This window comes from Salvelinus alpinus, chromosome 20 (assembly GCF_045679555.1).
Source record: "Salvelinus alpinus chromosome 20, SLU_Salpinus.1, whole genome shotgun sequence".
Lineage (NCBI taxonomy): Eukaryota > Metazoa > Chordata > Actinopteri > Salmoniformes > Salmonidae > Salvelinus > Salvelinus alpinus.
In genome coordinates this window covers 27567752-27593962 of record NC_092105.1, presented here as the reverse complement: position 1 = coordinate 27593962, position 26211 = coordinate 27567752, and the positions used below count along the sequence as shown (strand labels likewise).

The following is a 26211-nucleotide window of genomic DNA, read 5'->3' as shown; positions in this document are numbered from 1 at the left end:
ATCTGTCATTCTGCCCCTGAACAAGGCAGTTAACCCACTGTTCCTAGGCCGTCATTGAAAATAAGAATTTGTTCTTAACTGACTTGCCTAGTTAAATAAAGGTTAGGAAAAAAAGAGCACCCTAATTCCTACATAGTGCACTAATTAACTACATTACCCTACGGGTCCTGATCAAAAGTAGTGCACTATATGGTGCCATTTGGGACGCATCCTAAGTTAACCCCTGACTGACTGTAAATGTGTTCCAGATGTGGCAGTGGGGGCTCCGCAGGAAGAAGAGCTGCGTGGGGCTATATATATCTACAATGGGAGGAAAACAGGGATCTCTCAGACCTTCTCTCAAGTATGTACTCAGCTATGGCTATGTCCCTTCCAGCTGCTGTTTGTCCGCAGACTTCAGGGACAGGAGATTACTGGAAGGAAGGGAGGAGTGAAGGGATGAGGGGTCAGGGTGTCCCTCCTCTGACCAACGATCAGGGACAATAGATTGAAGGGAGGGAGATAGGACGTGAGGATCAAATGTGCCTTTATTTCTCTCTTTGCTCTCAGACAGTCGGAAGAGAGTTCATGACTCTGAATTGCTACGATTTCCTTAAACTGTTTGGTCTCCTGCTTTTCTCTGTCTGAGCATGTGAGACAGTTTACATGAAGCAGTTACATTTAAATTAGCTTTTAGTTATGGAATACCATGAAGATAAATCAATGTATATGTAAATAAATGTATCTCAATGTAGAATACAACCTCTTGGAGAAAATATAGTCACTGTATATCCAAATACAGAGATATATTACCTTACTTGAATCTCAAAGCTCCGTACTAGAAAAAAATCTGAAATGTGTACTGTACAGCTGACTGTAGAGGTAGTCATAGACAGCTCTCTTGGTTTGGGAAACAAAATGAAGTGTATGAAGTGTGTAAAGTACAGAGGGTTAGCCGTAAGAATAATCAAGCTGTTCTTGTTCCATCATCAGAGGATCACTGGCTCTGTTCTGGGTAATGAGTTAAAGATGTTCGGCCAGTCTGTGTCAGGAGGCATCGATGTTGATGAAAACGGTTACCAAGGTAATGATCCCTTTCTTGACTGTCAACGTTGTGTACAGTGCTTCCCTCCAGTACAATGTTTGAGTCTGTCTCGGTTTCTCTACTGCTGACTAGAACAGAACACACTGTAATGTCCTGTTATTATGTCACACATGCTGTGCCTTAAATTAGTAAGGCCGTCAAAACATGGCAGTGGTGGGAACAGAACTGAGGACAGGGGACGGGAAAATATGTGTGCATGTGGGTGAGTGTGTGTGTGTGTGTGTTGGCTGCTACCCAGGGAAAACCAAATTGGGCAGTGGGAATATCCTGAGGTTTAAATTAGGGTCACTACTGATGGTTGTCTGCTTACTCTCTGCTTCTCATCTTCGCATCTTCCACTAGTGATACACTGTGAACTAAACAGGATATACGGTAGACTGACAGAGAGAGAGATGTAGACAGTTAGTCATCTCTTAGCTAGTCATCTCTTAGAACTGGTACATTGTAAAGTATTGTGTACTGTCTGTCAATAAAACATTTCATTCATTTTTTTCATGTGTTATTTGTTTTAATTGTTGTTTTATAGATTGATTTGTAACGCAAGTGTTAAATACTTATCTAAAAACAAAACTCATCAGTTTATTACCACACTGTAAAATATATCCTGTTGTTTTTATGGTAACTTACTGGCAGACAGTTACCTGTAAGTTACTGTAGGAAATAAAGTACAGTATGTTACAATAACTTCCAAAGAAACATTGGTTTAACAGTACATTGCTGTAAAGTTTATAGGAGTTTTTGTTACAGTGCAGTAAACTGTGTGAATACATTTTGTCTGCAGGCTGATGTGGATTGAATGAACAAACGAATGACCGAATGCCTGACTGAATGAACAAATGAATGAATGAACAAATGAATGAATTAAAAACATTCCACTGATGTCTTATGAGTTGTTCTAAACTGAGTAACAAACTGGTTTAGAGCTTTAACAAGTCTAGAGAGCCTTGCAGCCAGATAGACCTATAGCAGGAAATTGCATGTTCAAGAAAATGACAGCTATCTATCTGCATCTCTCTAAACTACAGATGTAGCAGTAGGGGCCTTCCTCTCAGACTCAGCTGTGGTTCTGAGGTAAGAACTGTGTTACATATCACATTACTTCCACTAGATAACTAGTCTCTGAAACTAGAATTACTGCATTCATGTCAGAGATGAGGTTAAGCTTTCAATGAACATTGGTCAACATTTTATCTTACATTTCATTATTTTACTTTCTGAATATGACCTCAGTGAAAGTGGCCTGGCCCATGTATTTGACCTGTATAGTGCCCTGGCCATTTTTACCTTTTGTAATACCTTTTGGTTTGTAGATTTGTTTGTCTTCTGGCCCATATACTGTAGCTCCCATATTCTAATGCAAATGTACAATTGTATTTGTTTTGACACAGAGTGTCGATGTGTTGTTTTCATGTTGTTGACATGTTGTCGTCTCCCTGTGCCAGGACTCGTCCAGTGATAGTGGTAGAAGCCTTCATGCCCCTGCCTGTCAGTGTAAACCGCTATGTAGCGCTGTGTTATGACAACGGTCTTCCTGCTGTCTGCATCAATGCTACAGTCTGCTTCAGGGTCCATGCTCGACACGTCACCTCTTCAATAGGTGAGCAGACCCTCTACCCGTGCCCCTGGCTCCCTCATAGCCCTGCACTGTGAAAACAACCTGTCTGTTTGCATTGTGTTAATCATTACATTAGTGAAGGTTATGTGTGCAGGGGCACTTACAAACAAAAGCCAGTTTTGGTTCTAGTGTGTGTACTTAATAGTGACCAAAAACAAATTTTTCAAACATGCTATAGTAATGTGAGCATTACTATACTACTAGTTTGTATGTGGAAAATTGTATAATGCACAAAGTCTAGTGTAGGAAATAGTTATGAAAGCCCTGACCTGGACTAGTTGACAGAAAACACTGTTGTGTCAGAGACAGACTTTTTCTGTTTTCTTATCACTGTCAGTCCTTCCATCTTATCACTAGTCCCTGAGGCATTGGGCAGTTGGTTAGTTTGTTAACCCTGCCTTAACAAGGGTTATCTCTGCAGAGCATTCCTGTGGTGAAAGTGTCTGTTAGAGCCTGTAAGGCTCTGGCACAGCCCTGTCCTGATAGATAGAATGATGTTGTCCATCGAGGGTACCATGTTTTTAACCGCCTATGTTCCTCAATATTATGTTTTTGGTGAAATTTTAAATGGTGAATTACAGAAATTATTTATTCAAAGTTAAGTTAAGTTATTCAAAGTTATCTGGTATCGCTGTGAAACATCAGTCCTTTGATAGTAAACGAAAATGACTAATTTGAAGTGTCTTGCGAAATAAAACACAAGTCAATGTTATCCTCATTCAAAATATGTTTTCTCCATCTATAGTACATTTATGATTAGGGCTGGGTCTGGGGTTGTGGATGGGGCTGAGAAAGAGGCTGGGTCTGGGGCTGAGGCTGAGGCTGGGGCTAGGCCTTGGGCTGGTAGTAAGGCTGGGTTGCAGGCTGGGATTGGGGCTGGGAGCCTGGGCTGGGATTGACGCTGTGGCTGAGCCTGGGGTTGTGGCTGGGTCTGTGGTTGAGGTTGAGGCTGGGGCTGAGCCTGGGGTTGAGGCTGGAGTTGAGTCTGGGGCTGAGACTTGGGTTGTGAATGGATCTGGGGTTGAGGCTTGGATCTAGGTCTGTATGTCTGGGTCTGGGGTTGAGGCTGGGTTGAGGCTTGGATCTAGGTCTGTATGTCTTGGTCTGGGACTGGGATTGAGGCTGGGGTTGAGGCTTGGTCTATGTCTTTATATCTGGGTCTGGGGTTGAGGCTGGGTCTCGGTCTGTATGTCTGGGGTTGAGCCTGGGTCTAGGTATGTATGTCTGGGATTGAAGCTGGGTCTAAGTCTGTATGTCTGGGGTTAAGGTTGGGTCTAGGGTTGAGACTGGTTCTAGGTCTGTATGTCTGGGATTGAGGCTGGGTCTAAGTCTGTATGTCTGGGGTTGAGCCTGGGTCTAGGTATGTATGTCTGGGGTTGAGGCTGGGTCTAGGTCTGTATGTCTGGGGTTAAGGCTGCGTCTAGGTTTGTATGTCTGGAGTTGAGGCTGGGTCTGAGGCTGGGTCTAGGGTTGATGCTGGGTCTAGGTCTGTATGTCTGGGGTTAAGGTTGGGTCTAGGGTTGAGCCTGGGTCTAGGTCTGTATGTCTGGGATTGAGGCTGGGTCTGGGATTGAGGATGGGTCTAGGTCTGTATGTCTGGAGTTGATGCTGGGTCTAGGTCTGTATGTCTGGGGTTGAGGCTGGGTCTAGGATTGAGGCTGGTTCTAGGTCTGTATGTCTGGGATTGAGACTGTGTCTAGGTCTGTATGTCTGGGGGTTGAGGCTGGGTCTAGGTCTGTATGTCTGGGATTGAGACTGAGTCTAGGTCTGTATGTCTGGGGTTAAGGTTGGGTCTAGGGTTGAGCCTGGTTCTAGGTCTGTATGTCTGGGATTGAGGATGGGTCTGGGATTGAGGATGTGTCTAGGTCTGTATGTCTGGGGGTTGAGGCTGGGTCTAGGTCTGTATGTCTGGGATTGAGACTGAGTCTAGGTCTGTATGTCTGGGGTTAAGGTTTGGTCTAGGGTTGAGCCTGGTTCTAGGTCTGTATGTCTGGGATTGAGGATGGGTCTGGGATTGAGGATGGGTCTAGGTCTGTATGTCTGGGGATTGAGGCTGGGTCTAGGTCTGTATGTCTGGGGCCCTGGTTCATGTCAACTCTGGGTGCTCTCTGAAACAAAATATTGTTACCTCAATGCTTCCCTCTCTCACTTTCCTTTCCACCTTCTCTCCCTCCCACTCTCCACCCCCCTCACTCACTCTCACCCATAGTGCTCCAGTATAATCTGACAGCAGACACGCAGCACAAGGAGTCCTTCCCCTCACGTTTCCATTTCCACGGAAATGGGACGTCCAACGCTACAACAGGGCGGGTCAAGACCAGACACGACCAGCTGACCTGCGTCCCCCACCAGGCCTTCATGAGGGTGAGTAAGAGGTCAGGGGTAAGGGGTCGGGATGTGAGGGTCAGCAGCTGTAACCACTGAGAACTGTTGTCAGGTATGCAATGGCTTCAGGTCAGTTTAGAACCCCAGCCCAGACACTATAATCACTAACTCAGAGTCAGTTATTGTAAGACCCTCTGCGTGGCCTCAAGTCAGTTTAGACTGTGGAGGCAATTATTAAAATATCAGCATGCTACTGCCAGGCATCAAAGAACTGACTTCAGGTCAGGTCAGCATGCTACTGATATACTGTAGATCAAAGAACTGACTTCAGGGCAGGTCAGCATGCTTCTTTTTTTTTTGAATGTATTTTTTGTACTTTTATTAACCCCTCCACCCCCTCTTTGGAGGACAAATATATTTTAGTTTTTTACTGCTTTTCTGCTACATATACATACATTTTACATATACATTTTAAATACACATTTTACATACTTTTATATAAAGCAGTCAAATAACAATAAAATAATAATACATTACTAAACATAAGTTATTTTATTTCAACCCTCACCCACCTATCACCATCGACCACCCTCATTTGGTTTCCATGTGCCATATATTTTTTAATTGTGCTGTGATGTTTTACATAAATGTTTTACCTTTCTAATCGTATAGTATCCACAGATTGTGAGCTAAAGATGAAAACCTTTTCTACGAGTATTATTTAATTATTTATTGACTGACTATGGCTTTCCAAATCGCCAAACACTGCTATTTGTAAGGTTAGTTTTAAGTGCATGTTGTGATTTTTTTAACCATTGCTGAACCTGTGACCAGAAACAAGCTACATAGGGGCAATATCAGAATAAATTATCTATTGATTCTGTCTCTTCGCAGCAAAATCTACAGAGCTGAGATTGTTGTATGCCCCATATATATAGCATTCTGTTGGTGGCAAGAATTGTATATAATAATTTTAATTTGAAAACTCTAAGTGTTGAATGAAGTGTCGTTTTTTGTACCAGTTCATAAACCATGTGCCATGGAATTGGTACATCGAAAATCTCTGTCAACATTTTTGTCCTCAAATGAAACTGGTATATTTTTCTATTTATGCTAGTTCCTTTCAGCCAATTTGTATCTTTAATATATGGCAGGCAAACAAGTTCCTTACCTCCTCCATTTTTGTGGTAGTGCTGCAATCAGTTGGTTTTACATTTGGATTGAGCAGATATTCACAAATATTTTCGATAGCTGCATATGTGACATAACTCCTCCGTTTCTATTCATAATATCGTTAATAAATATAATACATTTTTTTGCAATTTTTTCCATAAAGAATGTTTAATTTTTTTATCAGTATATTTCAGTTTAACTATAACGTTTGTTGTAATATTTGTTCTATCTTTTCTGGAGGATAAAACTGAAATTGTAACCAGCTTTGTATGGCTTAAGAAAGGGTGATACTTTAAACAACATTTGATTTTCAATTAGTTAGAAATGAGAAATTGTAATCTGTATAAAGGTAAAAAGGCAATTTTTGAACAAAGAATGAGCATTTCTTAATAATCTACTGGAGAACCATTTTGGGTTTAAGTATAATTTATGTATGAGTGAAGCTTTTAGTGAGAGGTTTAGAGATTTAATATTTAATAATTTTAGCCCCCAAAACTCATATTCATTATATAAATAGGCACGTTTAATTTTGTCTAACTTAGCATTCCAAGTAAAATGTCATCTTTTTTGCTCATATGATTTATAAAATTAGTAATCTGGAGTAGGCAGTGCCATTAGTAAGTAAGTAAACTGTGATAGGACCAAAGAGTTAATCAATGTGATTTTTCCATAAATAGACAAGTATTTCCCTCTCCATGGTTGCAGAATCTTATGTATTTTTGCTAACTGCCCATTGAAATTGATTGTGGTAAGTTCATTTATATTTTTTGAGTTGTGAATACCAAGTATGTCTACTTCACCATCCGCCCATTTTATTTGTAAACTACAAGGGAGTGTAAACACTGTATTTTTTAAATATCCAATACGTAATATGGTACAGTTGTCATAATTAGGTTTTAATCCAGAGAGGCTAGAAAAGTGATCAAGATCTTCAATGAGACTGTGCAGGGACCAGATTGTGGACTTCAGCATACATCGACACTTTTGTTTTATCCCCTGGATTTCTAACCCCTTGATGATCTTTTTGGATCTAATTTTAATAGCTAACATTTCAATGGCTATAATAAAAAGATATGGAGATAACGGACAGCCTTGTTTTACTCTTCTTAAAAGCTCAATACTTTCTGAGAAGTAACCATTATTTACTATTTTCCATCTGGGGTTGCTGTATATAACTTTAACCCATTGTATAAGCGATTCACCAAAATTAAAGTAATCCAGGCATTTATATATACATTTGAGTCATACTTTATCAAACGCATTTCAAAATCTGCTATGAAGACCAGGCCTGGTATCTTTGATGTTTCATAATGTTCAATTGTTTCAAGTAATTGTCGTATATTATCTCCAATATATCGTCCATGTAAAAAACCTGAAAAAAAAAGTCTGATCAGGATGAACAATATCTGGTAAAACCTTTTTTATTCTATGTGCTATGCATTTTGCTAGGACTTCTGGTCAGGTCAGCATGCTACTGATAGAGATCAAAGCATTATGAGTCAGTAGAGTAGAGGGACATCAGGCATTGTCTGATTTCAGTCGATGAATCATCGGCTAGTTAGTTATCAGGATGGACCATCATTTGGGTAGCAACTGCGTCAGCAACCAATGACTCATTCAGTTTATGTCTGATAAAGGGGTTTAATAAGGACAGTAGGTGACGTTGGGAAGTCCAGAACAATGTATCACGTTACATGGGAAGGAGCATAGTGAACTGGATAATAATAAAGCGGGACTGGGAGGAAATGAGTGGAGGGGAGGAGTGGTTTTGGTCGCCCATTTCTGTATCAATCTCACACAACTCCCTCATACTGTATGCACTTTGAAAAAGTTTTAAATACTATAATTCATATGTACAGTCGTGGCCAAAAGTTTGGAAAATTACACAAATATTAATTTCCACAAAGTTTGCTGCTTCAGTGTCTTTAGATATTTTTGTCAGATGTTACTATGGAATACTGAAGTATAATTACAAGCATTTCATAAGTGTCAAAGGCTTTTATTGACAATTACATGAAGTTGATGCAAAGAGTCAATATTGCCAGTGTTGACCCTTCTTTTTCAAGACCTCTGCAATCCACCCTGACATGCTGTCAATTAACTTTTGGGCCACACCATGATGATGGCAGCCCATTCTTGCATAATCAATGCTTGGAGTTTGTCAGAATTTGTGGGGTTTTGTTTGTCTACACGCCTCTTGAGGATTGACCACAAGTTCTCAATGGGATTAAGGTCTGGGGAGTTTCCTGGCCATGGACCCAAAATATCGATGTTTTGTTCCCCGAGCCACTTAGTTATCACTTTTTCCTTATGGCAAGGTGCTCCACCATGCTGGAAAAGGCATTGTTTGTCACCAAACTGTTCCTGGATGGTTGGGAGAAGTTGCTCTCGGAGGATGTGTTGGTACCAGTCTTTATTCATGGCTGTGTTCTTAGCCAAAATTGTGAGTGAGCCCACTCCCTTGGCTGAGAAGCAACCCCACACATGAATGGTCTCAGGATGCTTTACTGTTGGCATGACACAGGACTGATGGTAGCACTCACCTTGTCTTCTACCGTAAAAGGTTTTTCCGGATGCCCCAAACAATCAGAAAGGGGATTCATCAGAGAAAATGACTTTACCCCAGTCCTCAGCAGTCCAATCCCTGTACCTTTTGCAGAATATCAGTCTGTCCCTGATGTTTTTCCTGGAGAGAAGTGGCTTCTTTGCTGCCCTTTTTGACACCAGGCCATCCTCCAAAAGTCTTCGCCTCACTGTGCGTGCAGATGCACTCACACCTGCCTGCTGCCATTCTTGAGCAAGCTCTGTACTGGTGGTGCCCCGATCCCACAGCTGAATCAAGTTTAGGAGACGGTCCTGGTGCTTGCTGGACTTTCTTGGGCGCCCTGAAGTCTTCTTCACAACAATTGAACCGCTCTCCTTGAAGTTCTTGATGATCCGATAAATGGTTGATTTAGGTGCAATCTTACTGACAGCAATATCTTTGCCTGTGAAGCCCTTGTTGTGCAAAGCAATGATGACGACACGTGTTTCCTTGCAGGTAACCATGGTTGACAGAGGAAGAACAATGATTCCAAGCACCAGCCTCCTTTTGAAGCTTCCAGTCTGTTATTCGAGCTCAATCAGCATGACAAAGTGATCTCCAGCCTTGTCCTCGTCAACAGTCACACCGGTGTTAACAAGAGAATCCCTGACATGATGACAGCTGGTCCTTTTGTGGCAGGGCTGAAATGCAGTGGAAATGTTTTTGGGGGATTCAGTTCATTTGCATGGCAAAGAGGGACTTTGCAATTAATTGCAATTCATCTGATCACTCTTCATAACATTCTGGAGTATATGCAAATTGCCGTCATACAAACTGAGGCAGTAGACTTTGTGAAAATTAATATTTGTGTCATTCTCAAAACTTTTGGCCACGACTGTAGAGTTCAGCTGTGGTTTAGGTTTATATCTCCACCCACATACAGTAGAGTCATTTTAGTGTTGTGTTTCCGAGCTCCTGTATGTTAATGAAGGGCCTCTGGGGAGTGTGCTTTCCATGTGTACAGAGAGAGAACACCACATGCTCTTTCTCGATTGTGACCAAACCAAACCTCACAGAGTGGAGAAAGTTTTGAGTGCATGGCTAATGAAGCGCTGGTTTATAGCTGCTATGTGTGCTCACTGAAAAAATAAGAGAGGGTGGGACATAGGAATCATTCAAGCGTCTCGCTCTATAGATACCATTCTTTATTTTTTTATGTTATGTATTCAATCATTCAGTCATAGAAATGTATAGCAGTCCTTTTTTGGTATCATAGCATTACAACTTAGTCAGAACACTTTTAGCAACAATTTAGCAAAAGATTAAATAGATATCTTTGTCTTAAAAAAACAACTATGTCAGAATTAGGAGATTACTATCCCTCCTTAAGCTAAACGCAGGTGTCTGAGCTGGAGGAGAGGCTCTTTGGGACATCTGCAGTGGCCACAAGCCAAGTCTTTTAGTGGGACAGACAGCACAGGACACTGTAACATTGTGCCAGAGCACAGGCAGACCCCCACAACAACCTACCCCAGAACATCCATTAGCAAGGTCAAGCAAGAAGCTCCCCACTTCTCAAGGTTGTATGTAAATTGATCCTTTCATTTTCTCTTTCTCTTTACCGGTTGTAGAAAGATGTCCGAGATATCTTCACACCCATCCATTTTGAGGTTTCGTACGCCCTCAGAGAGCACACTGTCCATAACGGGGGATCCACTTTCCCTGTTCTGAAACCCATACTGCAGCAGAGAGGGGGACACGGTAACCTGGTGGCCAATAAGGTGAGTCTCATAGGGCCAGTTTCCCAGACACAGATTAAGGCCTAGATTCAATCCGATCAAACGTTAACCGGCGATAGTGGACACCCGCATAGCTGATGCTTTGGCGGTGTCGGAGGTGAAACTGAGTTGGAGCTGTCAAATCGGTGAGCAGATGCAGATCATTGTCATGAAGCCACACCCATCCCACTTGCATTAGAAGTTCAGAATGAGAAAGTGTAGGCTATACAGAAATAATGACACTCAAATTGAAAATCATTAGACAAAATAAATAATGAGGATTTATATCAGCCTTATCGAGGTGTAGATTACGCCACACATTCCAGTGTTCGAATTTGTAAACAAGGCTGCATAGGATTTCTCTTAATTCAAATCCATGCAGCCAATGGAAAAACTATAATTTTGATGTCATGGATAGTCAGTCCTGGTATCCATAGCTCTGTCTATGAATTTGAGAGTGGTTACATTTCTCCGTCTCTCAGCTTTTCAATGAAACCGAGGCGGGGTGACCGTTTTGTTATTGTTTCAAGGAAAGGATTCTAGCTTTAAGAATCATGCTCAATGGAGAATCTACATTGAAAGTGCTCTTTAGCCCAGATACTAGGCTTAATCTGTGTCCGGGAAACTAGCTCTACAGTTCTCCACTCATATTGATGCATGGTATGGTAGAGGATTCCAGAGGTGGGACCAAGGCATTGTTTTACAAGTCACAAGTAAGTCTCAAGTCCCAAGTCAAGTCTCAAGTAAAGACAGGCAAGTCCGAGTCAAGTCTCAAGTCTAGACCGACAAGTCTCAAGTCAAGTCCCAAGTCCTAAACTTTGAGTTTCGAGTCCTAAACAAGTCATAATGTGCTCTTCACCAAATGTAATACCATTTCATATTTTTAACAAGAGTAATAGTTAGTATATTACATTTACGCAAATCATGAATGCTTTTAAAAATATACATATTTATTATTTTCCAAATAAACTTTATATTTCCAAGGAAATACGTGGGTAGCCATGAGAAAGACCCCCCCATAGCGATCGACTATTGAGGATCGATATGGGGGCGCAATCGGACGATGTAGGCTTGTACACAATCGCCCAACCTTAACCCACACACCCACCCCCACACACACTCTCTGTGTGGTTACAGTAGGCTAACGTATGTCAATGGTTTTAGGAACAGCAGTAACATCAGGCAGGATTTAGGCTACCAACTGCCTAGCCAGTTGTAACTCAATCTTGGGTGCAATGATCGCGTTTCCGCACTGACAGACTGTGTGGAGGCTCGTTGATTTAACGTTACGTTAGCCTACATGCTACACTAGTAAAATTATATAGCTGTTGGCTATATTAGCCACGACTTACTGTTCTTTGTGCAGCTTCAAATGTCAAACAAAGTTTGAAGTTGTTGCGCCTCTGTCTGTCATTTTCTTCCTGCATGTTTTGCAAGTTGCAATCCGTTTTTTGTAGTCTTTATATCCAAAAATAATAATTTTGGGTATCATCTTTCCAAGGGCTCCATCTGAATTCACCCCCCGACGTTCCTCTGCATAGCCACGCGCAACTTTTTCTCAGCTGGCACAATTTGATTGGCTGCTGTCCGATTCAAACTGTAATCCGTTAAATGAAGAGTTGATGCGCTGCACACTTTTTTTAATAGCATAATTTTTTAGATTTGGGCTTGGGGAGGGTACTAAGTCAGTCCGAGTCAAAAGGCTCAAGTCCAAGTTGTCAAGAGTCATTGGTGTTAAAGTCAAAGTCGAGTTGCAAGTCATCATATTTGTGACTCGAGTCCACACCTCTGGAGGATTCATAACTATACGGAAGGCCCCATCATCTTACACTTTATTTGCACCTTTCCTATCCATAGACAGAGTTTGCTCGGTACTGTTCATTGGCCAACTGCTCAACCAATCTGCAGGTCTCTGCTCAACTGGTGTTACCACAGTAAGTACAGTAGCATTTCATCATGTTCAATTACAATATGTTTTCTTTTTCTCACAACCTTTTGTCTTGAAGCTTTGACTTTCTATTTCTCATCTCTGCTGTAGACAAAGCTGAGATCTTGAAAGATGTAGTGCACTACTTTTGACCAGGACCCATAGAGCCATTTGGGACATGTTGTTTCTCTCTGTTGTTTCTAAACTGTCACTGTTTAGTCTGTTGGTCTCCTCTGAAACCATGAAGCTGGCACCTTTTCAAAAGTTATATGACTCAAGTCTAATGAAGTATGAAATAAGATGTTTTGTTGTATGACTAAAGTCAATTGAAGTTAGGCGATAATTGCCTACACGAGAGGGTATGATTCATTGTGGTTTTAGCACAGATGTCTGCTAGTCACAGGTATAAGGAGAGAGACTTTCAGTTTTATACTTAAGCAATAAGGCCCGAGGAGGTGTGGTATATGACCAATATACCACGGCTAAGGGCTGTTCATATGCACAAAGCAATGCACAGTGCCTGGAAACAGCCATTAGCCGTGGTATATTGGCTATATACCACAATCCTCCAAGGTGCCTTATTGCTATTATAAACTGGTTACCAATGTAATATACCACGGCGTTCAGCCAATCAGCATTCAGGGCTCAAACCACCCAGTGTATAATAAGACTGTTATTATTGCAGGAGACACAACAACATGCCGTACTTTGCACTTGGCAATGGAAGACCATCATGTTGAACACAACCCTGGTGAACATGGGAGATGATGCCTTCCTCCCCAGACTCCAGCTCCGATTCCCCAGTAACCTGCACTACATCAAAGTGCTTGACGCAGTAAGTGTTTGATTGATGTATTTATGTATTGATTACCCAAAGTTATGCCAAATTCTCACATGATCACCAATGTAATTTAGACGTTGTTGCACGGACAATTCAAGATACACACACAACTCCGTGAAAAAGCAGAAGAATCTGTGCCCTCTGGGATTGCAATAAGTAACTCACACAATCCCATCATCTATCTGTTATTGTTTGCAGGAGGAGAAGTTTGTGAGCTGTGACATTTCAGAGGAGAACAAGACAATAGTAGGAGTGGATTGCAGTGTGGGAAACCTGTACCTCAGCTCTGGGGCCAAGGTTGGCTTCACACTCAACCTGACTCCAACATTTCTCCAACCTTACTCTAACCTTACACCAATCTTACACCAAAGTTACTCCATTAAACTGGATCTGAGTGTTCTCACTGCTTGTTGGAAACACCATCAGCTGAAGACTAATTTGAACTAATTACTGAGACCAATTTATTTAGTTAGGTGCCAATGTTCCTGCTGTGTCTTATTTTCCACAACTAATGCTGTTGTCTTGCTTGGTAACTTATGAGACTTTCTGTCTTTTCTGCAGGTCAATATCAGTTTTCTGTTGGATGTGAACCAGAGTAGTAGTGTTGGTGACGTAAGCATCTCCATCAACACTAGTGGGTAAGTACAGACCCAACTTTGTTGAATGACAGTGTTATTGAGTGCAATGTTTCGACCCAAAGGTCTTTGTCAGTATCTTTCTTTCATGATTTTTACAAGTAACTGGATGTGCTTACATGAAATAATCAAATCACAGGAGGCTGGTGGCACCCATATTGGGGAGGACAGGCTCATAGAAATGGCTGGAACTGAATTAAATAGAATGGTTTCGAACTCATCAAATGCATGGTGTCCATGTGTCTGATACCATTCCATTTACTCCATTCAAGCCATTATTATGAGCTGTCCTCCCCTCAGCAGCCTCCTGTGAATCTAATGACATGTTTTTGAAATTGACGTCTTGTTACAACGTCGGTGACGTCTTGCTGCTGACCAGCCTTATTATTAAACCAAACAGGCAAACAGAGAATCGTAAAACAGCCCAGTGAGACACAGTGAGATATGATGTAGTGTATGTGTTTGTTCTGTTGTTAGGGGAACAGGAAACACAAAGTCTCAGTTAGCTGAATCATTCAAGTCAGAGGGTGCTGCAGGTTCCCTCTTTTGGGTTCTGTCCCATAGCTGTTTGATTGTGTGGTTAAGAAATTCTTCTGGCGGTCTGTGTTTTGTCATTTGGGTAAATAATGGCTTTGGAATGTTTGGCCATTCCAGAACACTCTAGAACATTCCATGCTTGAACTAAACTGGAGTTTTGTTCAAAGACAATAAATGTGAAGTTACTAAGACCTGTCTTCCTTCATACATTGGGGTGGCAGGTATCCTAGTGGTTAGAGCATTGGGACAGTAACCAAAAGGTTGCTGGATCAAATCCCCGAGCTGACAAAGTAAAAATCTGTCATTCTCTCCCTGAACAACTGCGTTAGAGCTGTCAAATCCACAAGCAGCTCCCAGCATTATACCTAAAGCGGACATTGCCCTTGGCTGCACGGAGTTGCATTAAGAGAAATCCCATGCAGCCTTGTTTAGAAGTTTGAACACTGGAATGTGAGATATAATCTACATCTCAATTAGGCTTGTCATTATTGCTATATGGCCTACACTTTCTCCTTCTGAACGCCAGTAGGGCGGGGTGTGACTTCATGACAATGATCAATTACGCTCGTTGGTTGGTTTTGAGTCCTTTAACAGTATAATGGCATGAGCTATGTTATTAGGCCTGCATCACTATAAAATGTAATCAAAATAGATAATAAAAATGTTTTATCTTACATTGTGTATTTTCCAGGGACAATTATGAAAACGAGGATCTTCTGCACGACAACTCTGCCACTCTGATGTTACCACTGAGATATGGTGTAGATGTCAACATCCATGGGTAAGACACTGATTTACAGCAGTGGTAGGCAAAGCGGATGGTCTGGGGCCGGAACATAATTATAATCATTTGTACACACCAAACTGACCACAACTAAGCCCAAAAAGAGATTGAATTTGAAAATAACAATAGTTGAATTACTTCATTACATTGACACACGATCAAGTATCTCTTTTTTTTGTGGGAATACTTATGAACAGATTTCCTAAATTAAACTTTATTCCTGGTGATCTTGCAGTCTTTTTGACCAAAAACTATTTTTGCAAAAAATGTGGGGGACCAAAACAAATCACTTGAGGGCCGCTTTTGGCCTTTTGTCGACCCCTGATTTTACAGTAACAAAGACAGTTCCTTGCTCTTCATTGGCAGTATATATTTAAATACATCTTATTGCACGTCATAAGATAATCACTGCTCTCCCTTGCAGGTTTATGACTCCAACATCCTTTGTATTTGGTGACCAGGCGCCTATTCCAGTTGATTGCTACACAGAGACATTCAACTACACTTACAAGGTATGTACTGTATAGTACATACTTATGAGAGACTGATAGACTCACTAGAGCTTAGTTGGAGCTTTCAAATTAATTGATGAGTTTATACTGACCTGTGTACTTTCCTCCACTTGATAGGTTGTCAATATTGGTCCAAGCAAATCTCCCAACACGATAGTGGAGATTGATATTCCCAAGATCCTATCACCATATCCATACAGATTACTCCACATCACAGACTTCCATGTATGTTTGGGAATATTCATAACTTGTCACTTGTCTATTTTTAAACGTTCATCTAGATTATTATTATATTTGTCTGTTATTAAACTTTTCTATTATTCTACTTAATATGTGCATGTTTGCATTGTGATATAGGCATACATTAATGAATGTTTAACTTGTTTTCTTTTCCATCTGTCAGACGTCTCTTGGAGAATGCTCCATTCGAAACGACTCCATTGTGGTGGAGGATGACTGTGAGGTGCCACAGTCCTCTTTCATCAAAGAACTGGTCTTCTTCTTCTCCAAAACCAGCAAACGCAAAATGGTAAATATCACCCCCTACCTCCCTTCTGATATATAGTTATCTATACCACTAATTTTGTTGTGCCCTTTGTCCTTATTTCAGCATTAACATGTTATTGATGATTGTTGTATGTTTGCATATTTCCTGCCGTTTTTTATTGTGAGAGCTTGGATGTGTTAGATTTCCAATGTATCCATTACACATGGCAAATAAAATATAAACTTGAATTTGAACCTTTCTCTCCATAGTTCTGTGCCCATGGTGATGACCTTTGCCTGACTCTGGAGTGTAGACTAGGAGATATGGACATTGGGAAAGAAGCCACCATTCACATGGAAGTGAAGCTGAATCCTACCGTTCTACAGCTCTCACCTGTAAACACTTCACTTATGTTACACATGCCCTTGTACATCTCATAACATGGCCAAAGTCTCAGTCTCATAAATGTACCGGTGTGTGTATAGTGTGTGTACGGGATGGTCTGAGTGCCCCTCCCCCTTTCTAGTCATTCTATTTCTATTGTCTACTCAAGTTGATTTCCTTCCTCTCTTCTTAGGGACGTCATGGAGTGATGCTGATGGAGAGTACTGGCATCATCACATCACCAAGGGAGGACCCTCAAACCATCATCCTACAGCAGATCCCTATCGCTCAGGTAAAAAGTTAATCTCATACAGCCGTCTAATGGAGAATACACTTATTACGGCTTACATACTATGTCCCTTTTCCACAATTGAGGTCACTCAAGTCCATGTCCTGGTAGAGTGAGGAGGTGTCAGGATAGCTCTGTAACCTCAAGTACCTCTGTTGAGTTTCAAACTGTATAAACACTGGTATCCATAGGACAGCGCCGGTAATGACAGCCCTATGTAAAAAAAAAAAAAACTGGTATGCTGTTGCAGGTCATAGAAATATTATACGAGTTCTGTAATAGTGTTGTATTTCATTCCTTGTCTCAGGTTGCGTTGGAGGCCCACTTCAGCCAGAAGCCTCAGGCAGCAGTGGAGGTGTTTATCATTGTAGTGAGTCTACTGGTGGGACTCCTGATCCTGGCCCTGCTCATCTTCGCCCTCTGGAAGGTCAGTACTACTCCCTTATATCACACACAAGACAGGATGCAAACACACTACAAAGTGCAAACCAATCGCAGTCTTCTTCTCTTTTCTTAAAATGCATAATTTGAAGTACTAGATTTATAGATGGTAGCTGTATATCAATGTATATACTGTTATCTGAACCTGAACCCTGTTCTCTTTCCTTCTCAGGCTGGTTTCTTTAAAAGGCAGTTTAAGAAGGAGGATGAGATCAGGAGGGATAGCTGGGACTATGTACCAAAACATTTGACTAAGACTGAGAGTAGATCCTAAGATTGAGACCAAGACAGAGTGACTGTGTCCTAATACAGAATGGTTCTATACTACAACATGGACTATAAGGCACATTTTGACTGAGAACATCCAAACCCAAGGGAAAGAACTGCTGGACCATTCAAATTGTGGTGGCTCAGAATGACAAGGAAAGAAAAAATGTCATTTCCCTAAAACATGCAAGAGGAAAAGGCTGACCAAGTGTAAGTTTGAAATGTGTTGTCAGCGGGACAAATATATTACACTTTACCTCTGGGTTTGGTGCAGTGAGACTATAAAACATTGGAGTGTTTACATTGTAAACATTGTTAGAACATGGACTATGTACATTAGAACATGTAATGTACATTAGAACATGGACTATGTATGTTAGAACTTGTAATGTACATTAGAACATGTAATGTACATTAGAACATGGACTATGTACATTAGAACATGTCATGTACATTAGAACATGGACTATGTACATTAGAACATGTAATGTACATTAGAACATGTCATGTACATTAGAACATGGACTATGTACATTAGAACATGTCATGTACATTAGAACATGGACTATGTACATTAGAACATGTCATGTACATTAGAACATGGACTATGTACATTAGAACATGTCATGTACATTAGAACATGGGCTACATGATCTCACAGAAATAGGCTTATCATTCCTGTTTTCATTTCCTCCCAAGATCTCAGGAAGTGAAAACAGAACATTCCATTGTCTTGTTAAATAAGCACAAACCGAAACAAGAAGGTACTATCTGTACCTGTCCATTAATTGAGGACTGCTCATTTTCCATTGCAAAACATTTTGCTACGGTGTGCCCTAATGAACATGGCCCATGTCTCACAGACCTGACTACTTGGATTCGGTCGAGGTACACAACATTTATGAATGCACTGCTGAAGCTTTTCTTTATGCATAGGAACTTCATCTGTATACACTCAGTGGCCAGTTTATTAGGTACAACACCTTGTTCACGAAAATGGTTCACTCCTACAGACAGTGAGTCACGTGGCCGTGGCTTGCTATATAAAGCCGGCAGACCGGCATCAAGGCATTCAGTTACTCTTCGATTGAACGTTAGAATGGGCAAAATGAGTGACCTAAGCGACTTTGAGCATGGCATGATCGTCGGTGCCAGGCGCGCCAGTTCCAGTATCTCAGAAACGTCTGGCATCCTGGGCTTTTCACGCACAACAGTGTCTAGGATTTAACGAGAATGGTGAGAAACAAAAAACATCCAGCCAGCAGCAGTCCTGTGGACAAAACAGCTCGTTGATGAGAGGTCGCAGGAGAATAGCAAGAATCGTGCAAGCTAAACAAGCAAATAACGGAGCAGTACAACGGCATCTCAGAACACACAACTCGTCGGTCGTTGTCACGGATGGGCTATTGCAGCAGACGACCGCACCGGTTTCCACTCCTATCTGCTAAAAACAAGAAGAAGAGGCTCCAGTGGGCACGCCATCACCAACACTGGACAATTGAGGAGTGGAAAAACATTGCCTGGTCCGACGAATCCCGGTTCCTGTTACATTATGCTGATGGCAGAGTCAGGATTTGGCATAAGCAGCATGAGTCCATTGCCTCCTCCTGCCTGGTGTCAACGGTACAGGCTGGTGGCGGTGGTGTAATGGTGATGGAAATGTTTTCCTGGCACACGTTAGGTCCCTTGATACCAATTGAGTAATGTTTCCATGCCCCAAAGAATTCAGGCGTGTCTGGAGGCAAAGTGAGGTCCGACCCGGTACTAGATGGGTGTAACTAATAAACTGGCCGTTGAGTGTATATCGATATATACACATCTATATGTCAAATCTATATCATCAATAGGTGTGTATATATATATAGAAGTGGATGGGACAGAAGTTTAAGCTTATTTATGTAGTATAGAACTGAAGACAACAGAAGGATGAGGAGGACAGTGTAGTGTCATCTGTGAAGAAAGGGTCTGTTGTTGGGTGTCACTCAACTCACTGACTGACTCACTGAATGACACATGCCACTCCTCAAGGGGACAGCACCCTGTGTGTGTGTGTGTGTGTGTGTGTGTGTGTGTGTGTGTGTGTGTGTGTGTGTGTGTGTGTGTGTGTGTGTGTGTGTGTGTGTGTGTGTGTGTGTGTGTGTGTGTGTGTGTGTGTGTGTGTGTGTGTGTGTGTGTGTGTGTGTGTCAGCAACTCATACCAGTCAGGTCGTTCAAGATTGACATCGAAATTGGACATCTATCTATGTCCAGAGGATGTCAGGAAATGCCATTTTATAATTGTTTTACCCTATCCCAAACATTAACCCTTACCTAACCATTTGGAAGGAGTGCCTAAACTTAATGTTTTAACCCTATCCCAAACCTTAACCATTACCTTAACCATTCGGACCCATAACTTTGAAATTTCACGTTTGGAGACATGGAACGATACAGAGCAGCAGGAGCAACAAAACACTTTTAAATGTGATGTTTGGAGCAACTTTGAAATGTGATGTTGGAGCGACTTTGAAATGTGATGTTTGGAGCAACTTTGAAATTGGATGTTTGGAGCAACTTCAAAATTTGATGTTATGAGCAACTTCTAAATTTGGCGTTTGCAGAACAGATGAACATCTGATTCTGCAGACTGTGAGAGCTCGTTGCTCGTACACCATGCCAGCAGAAGTTTTCAACGCAGTCAGAAATAAAAAATGAAAAAAGCTGGTTCTTCAGTGACTCAGAAATGTTCCTCAAGGCATAGCAGACATGCCAGGCCTTAAATGCAACACACGGAACACTGGCCTTCCCATTTTTACATTTTCATCCCTTTGGATTCCCTGTTGGAATTTTTGGAATCAGTGGATTGTGTTCTTACTGTAGCTGTAAGGGATTGGAACATTCAGGTTTAGGAGATGTGGTATGCCTTGATGATGATGATGATGTTTTGTTGTTGAATGAGGAATAGTGACATGTTTTTACTGCTTGTATTTTAAGGTTCAGGACAGTTAATTCAGGGAGTCAACCTTTCCTGACCAAGTTGTCAGTTTTGACAAAAGTAAAGGGGGCACATTCCAATTTGAATTTCAATAAAATGAAATTATAATTTTATTTTTAATAAATAAGTGTGTGGTGTGTAAAAATTAACTTTTTCTATATAATGTGTCTGTCTGTCCTTGGTTATTTGATGTCTAACATTCACAGTGTCGTACAGTAGTCATGTGTGTCGGTAACATTCAGTGGCAGTGCAACCTGAGGTTGTGCATAATAGATAAACTCTACATTGAGACAGTTTTAGGTTGTGTCTATAGACTCCTCTCTTGTAGACAGTTTTAACTGTAGACAGTCTGTAAGCTGAAGACAGTTTCTTCTAGAGTACAGTAGGAAATCATGTTTGTTACATTCAGTGGCAGTGCAGGTTGATATGTGTAAAGACTCCTCCACCCTTTAGACAGTTTTAAATGGTATCGATTCCACTCTACAGACAGTGTTAAATGCAGCTGCACTTGATGTGTGCCTCCTCTGCCTCCTCGATGTCCACTCAAAACAGGGTCAGAGGAGTTGAGGATGTACCCTGCTGGTGAAACAAACAGGGTCAGAGGAGTTGAGGATGTACCCTGCTGGTGAAACAAACAGGGTCAGGAGTTGAGGATGTACCCTGCTGGTGAAACAAACAGGGTCAGAGGAGTTGAGGATGTACCCTGCTGGTGAAACAAACAGGGTCAGGAGTTGAGGATGTACCCTGCTGGTGAAACAAACAGGGTCAGGAGTTGAGGATGTACCCTGCTGGTGAAACAAACAGGGTCAGAGGAGTTGAGGATGTACCCTGCTGGTGAAACAAACAGGGTCAGAGGAGTTGAGGATGTACCCTGCTGGTGAAACAAACAGGGTCAGAGGAGTTGGGGATGTACCCTGCTGGTGAAACAAACAGGGTCAGAGGAGTTGAGGATGTACCTTGCTGGTGAAACAAACAGGGTCAGGAGTTGAGGATGTACCCTGCTGGTGAAACAAACAAGGTCAGGAGTTGAGGATGTACCCTGCTGGTGAAACAAACAGGGTCAGATGAGTTGGGGATGTACCCTGGTGGTGAAACAAACAAGGTCAGGAGTTGGGGATGTAACCTGGTGGTGAAACAAACAGGGTCAGGAGTTGGGGATGTACCCTGGTGGTGAAACAAACAGGGTCAGGAGTTGGGGATGTACCTTGGTGGTGAAACAAACATGGTCAGGAGTTGGGGATGTAACCTGGTGGTAAAACAAACAGGGTCAGGAGTTGGGGATGTATCCCGGTGGTGAAACAAACAGGGTCAGATGAGTTGGGGATGTACCCTGGTGGTGAAACAAACAGGGTCAGGAGTTGGGGATGTACTCTGGTGGTGAAACAAACAGGGTCAGGAGTTGGGGATGTATCCTGGTGGTGAAACAAACAGGGTCAGGAGTTTGGGATGTATCCTGGTGGTGAAACAAACAGGGTCAGGAGTTGGGGATGTATCCTGGTGGTGAAACAAACAGGGTCAGATGAGTTGGGGATGTATCCTGGTGGTGAAACAAACAGGGTCAGGAGTTGGGGATGTATCCTGGTGGTGAAACAAACAGGGTCAGGAGTTGGGGATGTATCCTGGTGGTGAAACAAACAGGGTCAGATGAGTTGGGGATGTATCCTGGTGGTGAAACAAACAGGGTCAGGAGTTGGGGATGTACCCTGCTGGTGAAACAAACAAGGTCAGATGAGTTGGGGATGTATCCTGGTGGTGAAACAAACAGGGTCAGGAGTTTGGGATGTATCCTGGTGGTGAAACAAACAAGGTCAGGAGTTGAGGATGTATCCTGGTGGTGAAACAAACAAGGTCAGATGAGTTGGGGATGTATCCTGGTGGTGAAACAAACAGGGTCAGGAGTTTGGGATGTATCCTGGTGGTGAAACAAACAAGGTCAGGAGTTGGGGATGTACCCTGGTGGTGAAACAAACAGGGTCAGGAGTTGGGGATGTATCCCGGTGGTGAAACAAACAGGGTCAGGAGTTGGGGATGTATCCCGGTGGTGAAACAAACAGGGTCAGGAGTTGGGGATGTATCCTGGTGGTGAAACAAACAGGGTCAGGAGTTGGGGATGTATCCTGGTGGTGAAACAAACAGGGTCAGATGAGTTGGGGATGTATCCTGGTGGTGAAACAAACAGGGTCAGGAGTTGGGGATGTATCCTGGTGGTGAAACAAACAAGGTCAGGAGTTGGGGATGTATCCTGGTGGTGAAACAAACAGGGTCAGATGAGTTGGGGATGTATCCTGGTGGTGAAACAAACAGGGTCAGGAGTTGGGGATGTATCCTGGTGGTGAAACAAATAAATCAGTTGAAGAGGTTTTAAATGTCCCATATCTGACAGACAAATGAACAGTACCGCTAAATACATGATCGAAAAAAGACGATGAAATTATACTGACCATGACCTCTAAGAACTGTCTTTGTGGGGTGTAAATTAAACCCAGAGTAATATGACCATGAGATTACAGGTAGAGCTATACTTAGTGAGCAGCGTTAGGTCATTGCCTTGGTAACATGTTATTTGAGACAGGGGTTGTATCCAGAAGGTCTATCTGACAGGTGCTATGGGGCTTTAGACCAGCTGAAGGAATGAGGTGTACCTAATATATCGGCCAGTGTTCACACAGCGTCTCAGAGTAGGACTGCTGATCTAGGATCACTTTTAGGATCAGCACTTCTACTCTGAGATGCTTTATGAATACAACCCCTAGGGCTGGATTCCACCCGTATCACTGATGTTCAGTGCTATAGCGCAACTGAAATGTAAAGGTCATTTCTGATTGAGCCGACATACGCAGCGATTACCGTCAATACAGTCTCTGCGAACACGGGAACATTGCCTTTAAATTTCAATCATGCTGTAGCTCTGAACTTCAGCAATACAAATTGAAACCAGCCACTAACGTATGAGGTTTATCAGTGCAGGTGCTGTGGTGCTTTGGGCCAGGTCAAGAACAAGAGCTGTACCTGATGAGTAGCTCTGAGCGCACCTCCAGTAGGTCTCCGTTTACATTCCAAGGGTAGGTCCCCTCTGAGGAGATTATGGGTGTGTTCTTAGATTCACACTCCGTTGTCCTCGCAGACATCGTCAGACCAGCTCCTCTGAGAGCGGGGGCGAAGCCTCACAGCTCGCACCATGTGTGTCTCCACGAAGGAGAAACTGAACTGGGAGGAAGAGGAGGAGCAGGAGGAGGAGATTACTTATTGTCCAGTTTTACACAAAGAGGATCCAAGACCCCTCACTAGGACCTCCAATAAGCTTTGAGAGGGAGGTGAGGAATAGAGGAAGGAAGGGCTGAGGAAACAAGACCATCGTCTCAGTCATTTCTAACTATAACCACTAGGTGGCAATGATGATGCACAGGGTGAATACATGTCCCCAATAACACAATTCCCTAAACAGCAATGACGCTGTTATATGACCCTGGTCACCAAGGTTACATCCGGTCTTGTACAAAAGTTTAAAGCAGTTAAGCCAGTGGAAACATGAAAGTAGTTCATATGAATGACACAGCCTATCTTTTGTCGATGAAGGATACAGGGAGTACATGGAGTACAGGTGTGTCTACATTTCCTACCACAACTCACATTGTTTGGCTTATGTATTCTGACTCCCCATCAGCTTTGTGGGATGTAAATATGTTTTTCATTAGTTGTCCTTCAGACTCAGTTTCCCAGAAATCGTTCAATAGAAGTCAGACAATAAATAGAGTCTGGGTCGTTTGTTTGTCTGTGTCATCATTTTATCATTTTCACGTCCTGCTTGTTTTCATGGAAAATGGCCCAACAACATAAACATTAGTTAGAACTGCTCGGACGGAAGGACAGACAGAAAGAAGGATGGACGGACAGACAGTATGGTTATGAAGTCCCCTCTAACTATTTGTTTACCCTGAACATTATGAAACCTGTTCTATTGAAATTCACAATAAAATTAAATATCTCTTCTCAGGTACAGTAGAGTCCCACACACTGTGAGTGATCCCTGCCTACCCAGTCACACAGTAGCATCACCCTGTATACAGCCAACTGTATATTTAGAATGTAGGTTAACAAACAGGCTTAGATTAGATTGTGTTGGATGGAAAACAGGACAGGTGGGCTGCTGGGCTCTTAAATGGACTAATCTGTATTAGCCTGAAAAGAGTTTTAGGGAAATTTGACAGTCAGTGATTAATTTGACTTGACAGTATGCTAATTCCGCTTAAGCTCGCAGGGCGGCAAACTCCATTAGTGACAGCGGGATTTTCTCTCTCTCTCTCTCTCTCTCTCTCTCTCTCTCTCTCTCTCTCTCTCTCTCTCTCTCTCTCTCTCTCTCTCTCTCTCTCTCTCTCTCTCTCTCTCTCTCTCTCTCTCTCTCTCTGTGTTTACATGGGTGTTTACTGTTTACGTGTGTTTATGTGTGTGTTTACATGTGTGTGTGTCTGTGTGTGTTTACATGAGTGTTTACTGACTGACTCACTGAATGACACATGCCGTGTGTGTGTGTGTGTGTGTGTGTGTGTGTGTGTGTGTGTGTGTGTGTGTGTGTGTGTGTGTGTGTGTGTGTGTGTGTGTGTGTGTGTGTGTGTGTGTGTGTGTGTGTGTGTGTCTGTGTCTGTGTCTGTGTCTGTGTGTGTGTGTGTGTGTGTGTGTGTGTGTGTGTGTGTGTGTGTGTGTGTGTGTGTGTGTGTGTGTGTGTGGATGGAAGGTCTGCCCTGGTGACCTCGCCTGATTGTTTACATCTTTGTATCTCTTCAGGTGTTTGATGAACTCTGACCTGGAAGTGTTTCCTGCTGCGATCAAGGCCATACTTCCATTGTTCAATTTTACACACACACAAACACAGACACACACACGCACACACACAGAGAGGGGGGGGAGAGAGAGAGAGAGAGAAATCGGTTCATATGTACAGTATACTACATGACTGTGGCCATTTCAATCCAAGCAGGTTGATTAAGCAACACATCCGATATTTTTCGTGATTTGTCACCATGAAGACGAATAGATAATGTCAGGAACAGAACAGACAGCAGTATACATTAGTTCCAACTTCAGTAGCACTACATGATGTGTTTATTGTAAATGTGTCTACATCAACCATGCTATATTTACAAATACTCCTACTGTTCCTGTCTTGTGTAGTTAAGGTTGATGATGCTATAATACGCAGTGTGGTTCCACTGCACTGTGTGAGGCCTGTTGCTCTACTACATGCTATATCATTACTGTGGCCAGATTCACACTGGGGCTGTGTCCAAAATGAAACCCTATTCCCCATATAAATCACTATATAGTAGTGCACTATATAGGGAATAGGATGCCATTTGGGACACAGACTGAGCAACCTAGGAGGCCTGGTCCTGCAGTGCCCACATATGCTCTTGTCTTTAAGTCCTCCCTCTCTGACACTCCCTTTAATAAGCTTTGCCATTCTCTTTAATTAGGTTCTGTCACTCCCTTAAATCAGAGTCGTTATGTGCTCAGTAGTCCAGTTAGAAGCCTTTGACCTCGGTAGTCTGATCCAAACACTGATCCCAATCTCATTGGATTACCTGGAACTGGCTAGTATGTCCCATGTATGGTACCGACCCCTCACCGGGAGTGGCC

The 26211-nt window shown here is 42.3% G+C and overlaps 1 protein-coding gene and 1 pseudogene across 1 annotated transcript in view; one reads left to right on the top strand and one right to left on the bottom strand.

Moving 5' to 3' along the window:
- LOC139546606 (integrin alpha-4-like) overlaps positions 1-20726 on the top strand; it is a 30028-nt gene extending 9302 nt beyond the window's left edge. Inside the window, 19 exon segments of the mRNA XM_071355170.1 lie at positions 249-343; positions 973-1063; positions 2110-2155; positions 2527-2681; positions 4909-5063; positions 10353-10502; positions 12357-12433; positions 13112-13149; positions 13152-13261; positions 13466-13564; positions 13829-13905; positions 15131-15220; positions 15648-15735; positions 15853-15960; positions 16139-16264; positions 16492-16617; positions 16800-16898; positions 17203-17322; positions 17509-20726. Of these exon segments, the coding sequence (XP_071211271.1) occupies positions 249-343; positions 973-1063; positions 2110-2155; positions 2527-2681; positions 4909-5063; positions 10353-10502; positions 12357-12433; positions 13112-13149; positions 13152-13261; positions 13466-13564; positions 13829-13905; positions 15131-15220; positions 15648-15735; positions 15853-15960; positions 16139-16264; positions 16492-16617; positions 16800-16898; positions 17203-17322; positions 17509-17610 (1952 nt within the window). The 3' untranslated portion in view covers positions 17611-20726.
- Positions 19650-26211, bottom strand: part of LOC139547097 (ceramide kinase-like protein) — an 81323-nt pseudogene continuing 74761 nt past the window's right edge.